The 15,779-nt window shown below is 37.2% G+C and overlaps 1 protein-coding gene across 2 annotated transcripts; it reads left to right on the plus strand.

The window, feature by feature from the left end:
* Window positions 1–351: 351 nt before the first annotated feature.
* Window positions 352–6,591, plus strand: LOC107692783 (zinc finger protein 346-like). Of its 2 annotated transcripts, none has more exons than XM_016491970.1 (7): window positions 352–602; window positions 966–1,069; window positions 2,400–2,489; window positions 2,589–2,736; window positions 3,090–3,305; window positions 4,552–4,651; window positions 4,741–6,591. In XM_016491970.1, exons 1-7 carry the CDS (start codon window positions 482–484, stop codon window positions 4,874–4,876), a joined length of 915 nt encoding a protein of 304 aa, XP_016347456.1. In that variant the 5' UTR covers window positions 352–481; the 3' UTR covers window positions 4,877–6,591. The 2 variants fall into 2 exon arrangements, with proteins under 2 accessions (XP_016347456.1, XP_016347457.1); XM_016491971.1 differs by lacking the exon at window positions 352–602 and adding an exon at window positions 631–799.
* The last annotated feature ends 9,188 nt before the right edge of the window (window positions 6,592–15,779 follow it).

Below are 15,779 nucleotides of genomic sequence, written 5' to 3' on the forward strand. Positions count from 1 at the left end.
GTTACTTTACTAGTTACTTGAAAAAGTAATCTGATTACGTAACTTGTTTGTGAAACGGTTCACGGAAAGATTCGACTCCACAAAACGATTAATTCACGAACCAGACGTTGCTCTTAATCACGCCAAAAAGATAAAAGATTTGAGGTGCAAATAATTACATATTACTGTCAAATCATACGCGAAATTAAGTGTTCATTTGTGCATTAATAACACTTAAAACTGGTAAAATGCCAGTTGGGAGATTAAACGTAATTTAAAAGAATGCCAACTTCACTTGCCAGGTTAGAAAGTAACGATTCCTTTAGCGAAATAAACCAACTCGCATAGCAACAAGACACATATAGGTTATTTTACGGACCCTTACGTCATCTGCATTGCTTAGTGGTTGCGTAGACGTGTATAGAAATAATTTTGTGAAGCATGTAGGATAAATGGTTCACACATTTGTTTGTAAATAGAATAAAAATGGGTTACAGGATATATGAAGAGACTTGTGCGGCGCATGTATCGTCTGCGCACGCGCGATCCGCCTCCTGCAAACATCATGGCGCAGCAAGAGCCGAATGGAGATTTTCCCTATTTACCGTCAGGGGCGGCCGGGGGTAAGAGATAGGCGACATTCATTCAGCATAAATGGTGTTACATTCGATGCATTATTTATAAGCAAAACATGACATTTATTCCGAGAGTGTACAGTGCCTGAGAGTGTGAGGGAGTGTAAAGCATGGTAGCATAGCTCCTCAGTGCTCTTAGGACTGCTGCTATAGTGTCTAGGAAGAACAGCGTATCCAAGGTCGATGTAAGACATAGTCTGATTTTTTTGCACCTAAGTGCAAAGAAAGTCTTTTTAGGTTTGATTTGAGCGTTGCATACTTTGCCTCAAAGCTGTTTTGTATGCGTGTCTTTTATATAACAATGAAATGCCGCTTTGTAGTTACTGTTTCTGATGCTGATCTTTCTTTCAGTGAACCGAATGATAAAGGAGCACAGTGACTTGTTCTCTGATTCTCAGTGTAAAGTGTGTAGCGCTGTCTTAATCTCAGAATCCCAGAAACTTGCACATTACCAGGTATGAATTCACACTCATGTGGACAAAGTTTAAATGATCGCATCATTTCCTTTGTTCCTCAGCCAATACAGTACAAAACGGGGTTTTGGGGACTAGATACTGATTTCAAGTATTTCAGAATAGCATACTAGCATGCTACTCGTACTACTTCTGCAGTATGCTCTGTTTTTATGTACAGTGGTGTGAAAAAGTGTTGGCCCCCTTCCTGATTTCTTATTTTTTTGCATGTTTGTCACCCTTTAATGTTTCAGATCATCAAACAAATTTAAATATTAGTCAAAGATAACAGAAGTAAACACAACATGCAGTTTTTAAATGAAGGTTTTTATTATTAAGGGAAAACAAAATCCAAAACTACATGGCCCCGTGTGAAGAAGTGTTTGCCCCCCTGTTAAAACTGTGGTTTATCACACCTGAGTTCAATTTCTCTAGCCACACCCAGGCCTGATTACTGCCACACCTGTTCGCAATCAAGAAATCTCTTAAATAGGACCTGCCTGACAAAGTGAAGTAGACCAAAAGAAACACTTTTTCACACCACTGTATGCTTGCTTTGAATACCCAGACTAAAATCTGCAGTATAGGCCTGCAACCCTTACGAAAATTAACCATGGTTTTACTTCAAATAAAACCAAAAAACCATGGTTACTATAGTTAAACCATGGTAACCACAAATTAACCATCGTCTTGCTACACTAACCACAGTTTAACCATGGTATTTGTAGTAAAACTGTGGTTATACAAATGGTAATCAATGTGCCAAAAAACATGGTTACTACACTTTTACTATAATAAAACCATGGTTATTTTAACAGAGAAAAGTGCTGGGTACTATCAGAGACAGAATATAGTAGAGGCGAGCCACTTGAATTACAATAAATGAGAGAAATTTGTGTTCACAATGTGACAGTTCTAGTAAACAAACTCCCATGACAGAATAAATAAGTAGAAGATTTCCCAAGATGGTTGCCCAGTAAGCTGGCCTCCCTTAAAAGGGACAGTATTGGGTATTGTGGGTATTGGGACAGGCCTGTGGGGGTGCCAAGTCAGTCTGTATCCCGCAATGAAGTGTGCTCAACATGACCTTCCAGTTCCAGCATTTTGTTACATCACCCATGATTTTTAACATCTGCTCATTATTTGATCAGAGACTGTCAAAATGTAAGACGTTTTTACCCAAACGTTGATGAAACATGCTACATGTATTTCCAGCATGATAACTGACTACTGGTAAATAAAGCTTGGAAAATGTTTCATGACAATTATCCCATGACAAAAGCACTTACTAAATGTGATAGCTTCTAATGTAAATTTTTTTTGTCTCTTGCAGAGCAAAAAGCATGAGAGCAAAGTACGCCGGTACATGAGCATTCATGGTAATGAGGAGCCCATCGCAAAACGGTTCAAGCCTTCAGGTGATGTAAGTCAGATAAATAGCCAGATGTGATGGAGACTTATTGAATATTGGATCACTGATGTGTTTGTGTCCTGCATTAATGGCTAGTGTTATGTTTTGCAGACCATTAATGTCGACGAAGGGGACAAATACAAAGCCTGCAATGTGTGCAACATGACATTCTCGTCCCCAGTAGTGGCACAGTCACATTACCAGGGCAAAGTTCACTCCAAGAACCTTCGCTTGAAGACCTTTGGTCAGCAGACTCCTGGTAAGAAGACTTGATTGTCATGATATTTAGTGCTTAAAATCCTGGAATGATCAGAATGAGATGTACACTTGTAAAAACAAGTTAGACTTGCTCTGCGATCAGTTCTTTTGTACTGGGTATTTTTGTAATGCATTATACAGTATTCCTAGGTTTCATTTTTAATAACATCTAGGTATATTGTACACCGCAAATGCAAAGCAATTGATCATATTTTCTGATCTCACATCTAATAGTTTAGGCTTTTTTTAATAAAAAAATAGGATAGAAATGTTAAATGATGATGATACTGCATATGCATTCCATTCTGTTTCACACTGAAAAGCTGACCTGCTGTGTTTTTGCTCATATTCCAGCATTACCTCAGCCCAAAGCGCAGGTGAAGAAGGATGAAGGGCTACCTGAAGGTGGGCAGGGGCCAGCAAAGCAGGACCCCAACCGCTTCTGCTCCATCTGCCAGGCTTCCTTCAACAATCCCCTCATGGCTCAGCAGCACTACAATGGCAAGAAACATAAAAAACACCTGACTAAACAGAAGCTGATGGAGACCTATGGGCCGTCCTCTGCACCAGGTCAGAACATAGAAGGGGGTCTCACATCCCATATGTAGAACTTGATGTGGGAATTACATCAGTAACACACAGCCAGAAGTTACCCTTTTATGTAGTAATATACTAATTTATATAAATTAGTATAATAATTTATATAATTCATATACAAATTATTAAACCAGTGACGTGCTTTAACAAAGGTGCACACTTCACAATTCTGTGAATGTTCAACTGCATTTGCAAACTTACATTGTAAGTATATTATTCTAAAAAATTAATCTAAATGAATTATGGTTATCAACTACAGTTGATTTAACTTCAAATTTATCTCGAACAAGTTGCACAAAACATAAGGAATATCATTGACCATGTTTATATGCACCATAAATTGTTTAAAATCTATATTCGGGTTGCAGCTATATTTCAAATACAGTGTGTTTATGCATACAGTAGGGATTTCTGCGATGCAGATGTAATCACAGAGTCCAGTCATAAATATGGGACTTGCAGTATAATGCAGAATGCCATGGAATTTGGCTAATTTTGGGAGAAAAAATCACAAGTAGGCTATACAGTGAATTAAAACACAATAGGGCCTTTCGCACCGCTTTAGTTCCAGAACTAAATGGACAGTACTAAAGTACTGGGACGATTTTGCGCGAACTATTTCCCAGTACCATTTAAAGGGTTGCATTCGCACCGACAGTGTGTACTAGGAACCGGTCGACAGTGACGTCATTTGTGCGTGGCGTTCAACAACGAAAACTAAGAAAAACAACGTTAACAACAGGTTCTAGAATTTTGGTTCTAGAAAAAGGCAGTCCGGTACTAAAATCGCTCCCTGTTCCGGCAGTGCGAAAACGCCATAAAATGGGTAGTTCCACAATTAGTTCTGGTACTATGAAAAGGTTCCTGCGGTGCGAAAGGCCCTATTATGTACTGGTGTCTGTGAATATTAAAGTACAAAAACCATTTGAGGCAAGTGGCAACATTGATCTGTCCCGCAAAAATGTAACAGTATCGAAACTGTATTTATTGTATAAATTGTGATAAATACCAAAAGCTTATTACACATCATCAGAAAACAGACTAAAAAATGGATCTTTTGAATGTTGGTTCATCAAAGATCTGTTAAAATCACTTCATCACAGTATTGTCAGCACAGCCCTAGTTATAGCCATCCACTTATGTATAACACTTACTCCATTTTAACCTTGAAACTGAGGATTTGTGGTCACTTTGTTGTTTTTGTCGCAATTTTTATCAGCCTCCACACTGAAGGGCTACCCATGTACTGTGTGTGATATTGAGCTGAACTCCGTGGAGCAGTACCAGGCCCACATCAGCGGTTCCAAACACAAGAACCAGTGAGTAACTCATGCTGCTTTAAACAGCCTTCTCGAAAAGATTTCCTCATCTTATTGGTCGACTAATAACATATTCCCCTATTTGACAGCGGCAGACTCAAGACAGGGCCAAATGCATTTCCCGGCCCCCCTGAGAACTACCAGCCCGATTTCCAGTATCCACCCAACCAGGAAGGACCAGAGGATGCGGGGGACTGGGACAGCTTCAACGAGGGCTATGAGTGAGAAGACGCTGTCAGACTCCGCTGCACTCTTCTCATTTGTCACAAGCTTCCTCTGTTTAGGCACAGGTCAATGTGTGTCTGCACTGTGCATCTCCTAAGGCCAGCTTTTCACCACACTACATCTCTTCCCATCTAATCTTGTCGCTCTCACACACAGTTGAGGGACCACAATAAACGTCGGAAAAAATCGAAGGCAAGGAGGCAAAACTTAAGAGTGCTGCTTTTTTCCAGTGTTAGGATTGTTTATTAGTGTTATGTTAAGTGTTTGTTTGGTTTACAAAAATTCATTTCCACAATCTCCACATACAGATTCTGAAGGTGGTTTCGGGAGATGTTTTGTCTGTATGTTTGATACTCTGACTCTTACTTGTTGCTTATTATTTTAAACTGCTCAAGCTCCATGTTTTGTTAAATGAATGTCTGTGAGGTTCAAAGCTGTTGAATTTGATAGTGTGCAACGTTTGGAAAGTTTGTTTTTTTGGGAGCTTAGAGTGCTTTATTTCTGATTTTCTGTCAATTTTGGAAAAAAAAAAAAAAAAAGAATTTTTAACCAATTTTAGTGATTTACTCTGTTTGTTCTAGGCTGGACATTAGTTGTCTTTCATTTCTCATGGCTCCTTTCCATTTCCACGTAAACGTAAATCTTTAAGTAGGAAGTCTACTGTAATTTCATACACTTACTAGAGATTTAAGTTGTTAAATTGGTGCTTCACTTCTAACATCCAAACTGAACTTGTCCTATTTATTAAAGCTGTCCAATCATAGGAAATTAGCACCAGATAATGAAGTTGATTTATTTCGTTTATATTTAGGTACAAATTTCATCTTGACATTGTCACGACATAGATTCCTGCAGTATATTCTGGTGTAACTGTTTTACAAAGTCAAACTAGTACTACAAGCCGATTAGTCGTAAATGTACTTGCAAGTTGAAAGCCTCTGTTCAGGATTAATGTGAAAACGCTCTAATTAGAAAGTGAAAATGCATCAAGTTTTCGATGACTGTTGAGCATATGTGTATGGCTTGCATTGTTTATTTTTGCAATGTACATTGCAGATTGTTCTTGGTGCAAGAGACTGATGCTAATGGTAAGATGTCAAATCAGCAATAGTTCAATTAGTGTTTAGAACCATCATAATTAAGCTTACAAATGATTTAAGAGTCTGTTTATTAGGGGCCATTTTTTAAGTCATTGTGAAAGACTGAAGCGTGACCATTAATCTTTGTGTGTCCTCAAACCGAAAGGGCCTCGTTTTTTTCTTTCTCCCAAGTCTGTTATGATAGATGTATGTTGGGAATTGATACAGTTTCATCAAAATCTGTCAATGAACCCAATAGCAGTCAGCAAAAGGACTACTGTAAGTACAGTGTTGCTTAGTTTGGCAGCCTGAAATCTTATATTGACAAATGTTCTTGCAATGTTAAAGGCCTCTAAGCAGCACAACAGCAATTATGTGCTGGATTAAGGCCTTCAAACTTGGTAGCATATATGTTTTTGTTGTCATTTTGCTTTTTATTGGTCAATTTACTTTTCAACAGACAGTGTGAGCCTAAAGAGATGTACGTTACTTTTCATCCAGTAAAATGTTTTGAGAAAAAAACAACAACTTTATTTCAGACTGGTTTAATGAACATACATGCACTCACACAAATTGCTCTCATGTCCACCTTATTTTTCAGTGCTGAAATAAGCTATTTATTAAGTGTAATTGATTGTTTTAGAACCACTAAAAAAAGACAAAAAAAAAAAAAATTGCCTGACACTGAAAGCCTAGCGTATTTCAGTTAGAATGGCGGTGCCACTTCTATGTTAAAAATAAGACTGGGCAGCTTTTATTATTCTACATTTCTTTTCAATATAGAAGTCCACATTTATATAAGCTTACCGTTTTCCATCTACTTATTGACCTTTTCAATAAAGCTGCCATAAGAAATGTTAGCTAACTTCTGCTAGAGCAGGGGTGCCCAAACTCGGTCCTGGAGGGCCGGTGTCCTGCAGAGTTTAGTTCCAACCCCAATTAGACACACCTGAACCAGCTAATCAAGCTCTTTATAGGCATACTAGAAACTAACTGGCAGGTGTGTTGAGGCAAGTTGGAGCTAAACTCTGCTGGACCCTTCAGGACCGAGTTTGGGCACCCCTATGCTAGAGCCTTTTGGAAGATTTATATTGCCCCACCTCACCCTGTTTTTGCTACTGTACCTTTAAGAGTTCTGTATATAAATGAACTCTCTTATGATTGGTCAAATTGCTGAATACTGAATTCTAGCCATTTTAAATGGTTTAATGTGTGTATAGTTATAACTTCTGAATGACCTGTTTGTTTGAACGAATTTTCTACCAAGTTTATATATAAAAAAGCAAATACTGATTGGATCATTATTTCAGTGATTAATGTTTTTTTAACCCTAAATGATGCAGTGTAGCTTTTAATTTCTTAAACAGCCATTATGTTGTCAGGTAGGGTTAAAAGAAGTGTTGACAAACATACAACATGTCAGAAACATTAATCACTGTAATAATGATTCAATCCTAAAATCTGAAGTGTTTGCTTATTTAAATCCAGACGGTAACTTATTTTTTTTTTTGCCAGGAAGTGTATAAAATACAGTTTTTCCAAGATGTCTTCAAAAAAGGATGCATAGATCATATCTTATCCTCTAGATGGTGTACTTTACACACTATAAGCCGTTTCTTGATCACAACTTTTGGTGAATGAAGGACAATACAAATTTTCTTGTCTTCTCTGATAAATGTTTTCTGATATACATTTGTATTAATGTAGACTTCTCAACGTTTATTACATTTTTATTCGTTTTATTTCATTTTTTGTTTCATAGCGTTGCTAGAACCATATAACATCTGTAAATCAAGTATGGATTGTTAGCAACTTCATAAAATTCCCTATGCCTTTTTTGTTGTTGTTTTTGCTACTGAAACAGAAATAATAAATCAACTACACTAAAAAAAAAAATAAAAAAAAAAGCAGTTGCCTAAACGTTTATAGCTGTTAACAGCACTATATCCAGTTTCTATATCCCTCATGTGCAGTAAAAATGAAGGTGGCTCATTTTTGACAGGTATTTCCATTCATAAAAAGGCAGTGGGGAGGAGAGCTGACTATTTTCATTGATAAGATCTATTTACTCGAAGGGGGAGGTATCTGGTGCTTTCCATTCACTGAGAGTGAGGGGTACTGCCCCTCCGGTGAGGCGCCACGGTGTATAAATAACCCAGTTCTATGTACTACCCTGCATGCTGAAACATAGACTTCCCTGTGTGAGCCCAACAAACTCCACCCACCATCATTTAAAGCTTTTCCGTATGTATATTCACTGCAGAGATATTAGCACCATGTTGGGTTTAGCTCTCCTGTGAATTGCATTTATATTTACGAGGATGACAGATTCATCTCTACAAATTTGCCCCGACAAAGACGTTTAGAATTACCTGGACCACATTGCCTTGAAAAGAGGATTGTTTCGAGCTGGCTGTAGCACAGTGTGCTGCAACTTTAGTGGTTATAGTCTGTAGTTTCATAGTTTGACCCCTACATTTCATCCAAAATGAGGCCCAGGGAGCTTTGGGTCATGTTGAGTGTAACTTGATGAATGAGTGCTGGACTTTGGCAGAAGTGTACACTCGCGTTTCCAAACATGCCCTTGTGCATTGAATGGCCACATGGACACTTGTTTGAGCCGAGTGCTGTTTGCTGAACCCCTCTTTGGGTTGTGTAGTCATCCTTTATTTGCTGTTTGCGAGCTTTTGTGACCTGCGTGGAATAGACCTAATGCAAACTGTCCTATTTCTTTTTATATTATTATTTTTTTTATCGTATTTTTTATTTCTCCTAAGGCAAGACTCCTTGATTAATCACAGCACGTCGAATTGACGTTTTGTATTCCATTTTTTTAAATGTTAAATAAAATGTGCAAATGAGGCACGATGTAATTGAATATGCACTGATTTGCACACAATCTGAACGCTGGTTCAAAACTTATTTTTATGCCATTATGCTGGCATATTAGATATTTAGTTATAGAAGTCAGGGCAAATTATATATGTTCAAACCATTTTGTAAAAACTGTAAAGTTTGGTGTATGTAAGTGCTAATGAAGTGCCGATTTCTGGCTCAGTGCATTAAAAAAGCCAATTTATATATAAAAAGGCATAAATCTATCTTTGTCAAATAGATAAAGTTCAATAAAATAAATACTTAAAAAAGCCTTTAAAGATATTAATGGTTATTTCAGTCTATCTTTATCAAATAGATAAAGTTCAATACAATAATTACCTAAACATGTATTTTTGTTGTTTTTCCTAGTCTTAAACAAAACATGCCCAAGACCTTAAAATTGACAAGTGCAAATCCTTTTTGGGGTTTGTCAGGTCACTTGAAAAATTGTGTATGTTCCACAGGATTTATTTATTTATTTTTATTAATGAATTAATTTTTATTTTGAATAAAGTGTTGATAAGTAAAAGACAGAATTTGTATTTATTTACTTTACAGAAGTGTCCCTTTATGAGAATACTTATGAGATTGCTTTATTAAGAATACCTTCATGATTCATTACATACAAGCCTCTATAGCTTTTTTTTTCTAGAGTATTAATGTTAAGGAAAAATCATAATTATTTTGAATGTTTTAACTCTCATGGATGGTATACAGTATGTGTGTTTGGGTGTGTGGACAGTCAGGATTCAGGAAATAGGGGTTGGGGGTTTGCTCATGGGTGAAGAGAGAAAGTGTTGTGGAGGGGAATGTGGGCGGCAGGAGGCTGTATTCTCTGTTTGGCCTGTCACAGTTTCAGGGGGTTATTGTCTAGGATGGAGACATCTGGAGGTCAATGCCTCAAACCCTGTGTGAGGCAGGGAACAAAACAGCCCTGTATAAGAACAGACCAAATGGGAATCACAGGTGGCAGGAATGGGCTACATCTATATGGAAATGAGCTCACTGTTCTCAGCGTCCCTCTGCAGCCACTGCTAATTTGCTTGATGCGCTGCTGGCCTCTTATTTTCACATGGGACGTGAGCTGTTGGGTGGATCTCACAAAAAGTGAAAATGTCCAGGTCCAGCTATTTTTTGTAACTGCTATTTTCTGAATGTTCTGAATCCTTACTGTAATTTAGTTTTTAAAAACCGATTTACATAGCATAAATTAATACCAAATACAGCCATTATAAATACTTTTATTATGTATTAAATACATTAAATACCTTTACTTTAAAAATACATTTAATAAATACATAAATAAATATTATTTAAAAAATTACGATTTTGGTCAAGACTATGACTTCTCCATAATTCTCATTTAATATTTTAATAAATAATGGCTAATATTAATATAATAATATTTTTTAGCAAAATAAAATGGACAAATACCTCACTTTCCAACAAGAACTCCTTTCAGAGACACATTAGAAATTAAATAAGCACAGCTGTTGGCTCACATTTTTCACCCTGGATGAGCAAAAGCTTAGTTTTAGCCACAGAAAGGGTTGAGCCTTCCTCCTGAGGTTTTGCAATCATTTTCAAGTGTTTATCCTCCAGAACAAACAGCCCATAAGATATGTTCTATTTCAGCTCAAACATATTATATAAAAAAAATTAAAAAAAATCATGATTTCCCTAGAGCCATGTTTCCAGGAATTAACACCACCAGACGTTCATGGGCAGTTACAAAACGGCTGTTTCATAATGTCAAATCAGATATTTGCTTGACATAATCCAACAAACATGAGAGAATGTTGAACTGGTGATAAGAGAGGGTCAAACCCGATGGCTGGGACTTTTAGGTTTTTGACTGCTTTCACTTGCAAATACAAACAGAAAATAAAAATTTTAAAATTAAAAAAGAAAAAAAAGAATATGAAAAACTGTAGACAAATTAGTGATTCTTAATACATAACAAATACATTTTTGTGAAATGTTTTGCTTGAAAAGTGGTCAAATAGATGTTATAGTGTCCGTGATGAAGAAAAGAGAAATATTACAAAAATCAAGTTTCAAGCATGTGGCAAATTCTTAAAAATATATTCAAAGTCAAAGTTTCAATTTAATTCAATTTAATGACATCCTTCATGAATACATGTACACATCTTAATCAAAATTTTCAAACGTTTTTTTTTTTTAAAGTTGTCATAAAAAGATACAATTTTCGTAATTTTTTATTATTGTTTTTGCATGTTAGCTGTATCATATTTTGGGCAGAGGTTTTCAAATATGAATAAGAAGTGAACCAGTTTTGTTAAAATAAAAAAAAAAAAAAGTAAAAAAAATGTATATCAAATCAATTATTTTCAAGAATTTCATACTTTTACTGAGGCCTTTTTTCTTCATTAGATATCAAGATAGTTGTACCACCCTAGCATTTTTGGCCTTGTTCTCCTAAAAAATATCAACATGAATTTTAATTCGGAAATGAAAACAATATGCTTTTTGTAAAGGTGGATGAAAATATTAAGACAGGACAAAAAAGACCCTCATATCATTGAGGCTTAAAATAAATGCCACTTGGTTTAAAATTTAGGCACATAATGCAAAGACACACATATTTTAAGTGAGACATAAGTAAATATTGTAGGGTCCAAGATTATCTCCTAGGCATTTCTAACATTAGCAGGATGTTTCTAAACAAGTTGCTATTAGCCACTGCAGTTAACTTCATACCACCCCTAAACAAACCCCTCTCTGCATCAGTCCCATAAAGGAAGCTGTATATGTCTGCATGCAACTCTCAAGTAGGATTATTTCACCATGAGAGCTGAAAGAAAGACCCATGTACTCCATTTCCTGGCCTCTGAGACAAGTGCAGGTGGCTGAGGGGTTCAGATTACACCCCAATGAAAGTTTCCTCTGCCATCTGGGCCCTCCTTCCCTTCTAGCCCCCCTTTTACCCACCAAACCAAACCTTTCCGTGATCTGAGAATTCCTGCAGACTACTCCTAATTCTTCTGACAGATGGACACACTTAATCTGCAGTGGTCAGGCTGGAAGTAAGTGCTACAACCTGTGAACAGGGAGCTAGGACAGCCACCTGTCGGGACCCCTGTCACATGATAGGCAAAGCTTTTGGGGCATATTGTGCATAAATAAGATTACAGTTTTACACATTTGAAAAGTCACTTAAAGTGCATTACATCCACTAGAAAAGCACAATTTTTGAGTTACAAAGTCTTTTCTTCTGGGTCTCTGATTCATTCAGAACCTATTCAAAATGACAACTATTCAACTTCCTACCAAAAAGGGGGTGTTTCCCACAGCATACCAACAGATGGATATCATTTTGATAGTTTAAGTGTCCGAAGTAGCCGAGACAGAGTGCTGCTCTTAGATCCCATCTAGACCAGACAACAGGTGAGTGGTCACGGTCAGCCGGCAAATCTTACTGATATTCTAACCTATTGAACTTTCCCAGAACAGGGTTCCTCTGTAGACTGCAGTGGTCAGGCTGGAAGTAAGTGCTACAACCTGTGAACAGGGAGCTAGGACAGCCACCTGTCGGGACCCCTGTCACATGATAGGCAAAGCTTTTGGGGCATATTGTGCATAAATAAGATTACAGTTTTACACATTTGAAAAGTCACTTAAAGTGCATTACATCCACTAGAAAAGCACAATTTTTGAGTTACAAAGTCTTTTCTTCTGGGTCTCTGATTCATTCAGAACCTATTCAAAATGACAACTATTCAACTTCCTACCAAAAAGGGGGTGTTTCCCACAGCATACCAACAGATGGATATCATTTTGATAGTTTAAGTGTCCGAAGTAGCCGAGACAGAGTGCTGCTCTTAGATCCCATCTAGACCAGACAACAGGTGAGTGGTCACGGTCAGCCGGCAAATCTTACTGATATTCTAACCTATTGAACTTTCCCAGAACAGGGTTCCTCTGTAATGCCCTACATTATTGCATTGCAGGACCTGTTCCTTGTGCTTTGATCCAGTCAATGTGAAGCAGATCTGCGGCTGTGGCCTTAACAGTGAGATAATGAAAGCAGGCTGGCCGGGAGAGAACTGGCCTGGGACAATGCTTCTCTTTCAGGCAGCTGGCATGGTGGATGCTTGTACAACAACTAGTAAAGTGACTTTCCAGCTTCAGCACCTTTTGCTGGAAAATGGAGCGCAAGCGAGAATGAGCTCCCTTTTTTGGTTCAGAGAAGACCTTTACCTGTGTAACTAAGTGCCAAGGTGTTTCCGAGCCTCTTCCTGTGTAACAGCCTATGTTTTACCCTGCTTTTGTATAAAATCCTAGAAAAATGTGGAGAAATGTAAAATAACTAGATTTGAATGAAATTTAAATACAGTGAGTTGGGGAGGGATTTTGGAACATGACTCAGGTCTGATTCAACCCTGGATTCCCCTAAGGACAATTTCTGCTTTTTTGTTCAGTTGCTATCTTCGATTGTAAGTGCCCTACAAAGTGGACTTCACAGTAAGTGGGATTCGAAGGGCACTGTGAATGGCATGGGAAAAAGGGAACATCGATTCATCACAGACAGTGGAGAAGGAAATGTACCCATCAGTCATTGCGCATTTGTTTACGGATGTAAAGTGCACAAGATGAACAGTTACGATGCAAATATTGTGATGCAGTTAAATAAAATATAACCAAGTTACTAAGTCAGAAGACGTACCCATGTCCATATTCCAGGATGACAATGCCAGGATTCATCAGGCTCAAACTGTGAAAGATTGGCCTACGCAGAGTCCTGACCTAAACCCCATTGAAAGTCTTTGGGATGTGCTGGAGTTGACTTTACACTGCCTGTCCAAAAAAGTTGCACACTCTAATATTTCATTGGACCACTTTAACATTTATTAACATTGCATAACACAATGTGTTTATTTCCATCAAGTGGTGCATTCATTTTTGGCCAAGATCTTGTACTGACAGTGGGAGAGTTGAACCACTTTGTAAAGTCGACTCCTGCACATCCCAATGACTTTCAATGGGGTTTAGGTCAGGAAACTGTGGTGACCAATTCATGTGTGAAAATCATTCCTCATGTTCACTGAACCACTATTTCACAATTTGGGCCCGGTGACTCTTGACAACTTTGAATATGCACATGGGTATGTCTTCCTACATGGTTGTTTAAGAAATGAAAACTATATACTGCATCAGTCATGGTTAAAAGAATTGTTGCTAAACATACAACATGCCAGAAACATATTAATCACTGCAATAATGATCCAATCCTAGTAAGTGTTTGATTAATTAAATCCAAATGGCAAAAGTATAGTATTTATATTTGTTTACAGAAGTATATTATGTCATCATATCTTAAACATAATAAGCATGGCTCAAGTTTCATCTTTGTGATGGCGTTGCAGCCTATTTTGTCAAGTGAAGTGGACTTCTACAGATATCCTGTGCTCAGGAAATAGGGAGCAGTGAACACTGCATAGGGACCCTATTAATTGGAAAACACAGCTTGAGACGCCTTGTGTGTGAACCTGACCGATTGAACTGCAGGAAATAAACAGTTTGGCATCAACAAGGAGAGAAGAGTGAACAAATTATGAATGCATAAAGACCATACATGCACTAAAATTTCACAAGGATGTTATTTATTTAGGCAAATATTGTTATTTTCTTTGTTGTAGCTTTACTAAAAGTAATGCCCAAAAGTTGACAAAATAGATAAATAATTCGGTAATACTTTACTTAAAGCCTTTATGTATAATGCATTATTAAGGGTTATTAAAGGGTATAATGCTTTATAATTATTAATCATGTGCGTTGTAATACATTATATCTTGTCGTAAACAATTATAACCCGCATTAAAATGCATAGTGTAACAATGAATTGATAAGTGTTATAATGCATTAAATACAGAGTTCTGGCATGAAACTCTAGATGGCGCAGTCCGATAGGTCTAACTCAATCTGACCTAATGACATAATTATCACATGGCACAGCTGATTGGTTCTTTCCTGTATCGGCAGCCAATGAGCTCGCTGCTCAACATTCAAATATATGACTAGTGCTTGCCATAGCAGTTGTAGGTTGCTTCAGAAACCCTCCACCTTCCCCAGCTCCACCTGTATAGATCTGCTACGAGGTGATTCATGTATGCTATATGGGGGTTATTTCATGTATGTTATATTTGCAGCAGCAATATTTCTTACATGCTCACAGCAGCATGTTGTGGATGTGTTGGCAGTAGCAAGTATGAACTTTCATTATTATTTGAGTGAAGTTAACTAATTTAATTTAATTAATTTCACTGTTCGGTTTTACAGTGTACAATTATTCATGAGACTGTACAATGCATTATAAGGTACATTACAAGGCATAATGAATGCATTAAAACTACTTTTATAATGCCATGTACATAAAGGCTTTATTAAGCTGCATTATTGTCATTAGTGGAGAAAATATGATCCTTCTGGTGTCTCTCAGTAGATTTCTAATCTCAAACATTTTAATAAACGATAATAAAACTTCTTAATATAACACAATAAGTGGGTTTGTCTTGAACTGTAATGAAAGAGTTTAATGAATGATTAAAGGGATAGTTCATCCAAAAATGAAAATTTTATGTTTATCTGACACACCTCGCACACCGGATGCCTGCGCGCGCTCAAGTTGGACATAGTGGTGTATTAGAGGTAAAAATGATATAAATACTGTTCGGTTTCTGGCACAAACCGATCGTTTCGTGTCTTAGGACATCAATGTGTCGTCACGAGCTGCAGGGTTTAATTTGGATTTGTCTGTGCATGTTTTTTTTACTCTCATAGATTTTGTTACCATTGCCATGCATTATACGACTGATAGACTGCAACTGTTAAAGTTAAAAATCATCATATGTGTTCTACTGAAGAAACAAAGTCACCTACATCTTGGATGCCCTGGGGGTAAGCAGATAAACATCAAATTTTCATTT

The sequence above is a fragment of the Sinocyclocheilus anshuiensis genome, unplaced genomic scaffold (assembly GCF_001515605.1).
Source record: "Sinocyclocheilus anshuiensis isolate Anshui unplaced genomic scaffold, SAMN03320099.WGS_v1.1 scaffold943, whole genome shotgun sequence".
In the NCBI taxonomy this organism is placed as follows: Eukaryota; Metazoa; Chordata; class Actinopteri; order Cypriniformes; family Cyprinidae; genus Sinocyclocheilus; species Sinocyclocheilus anshuiensis.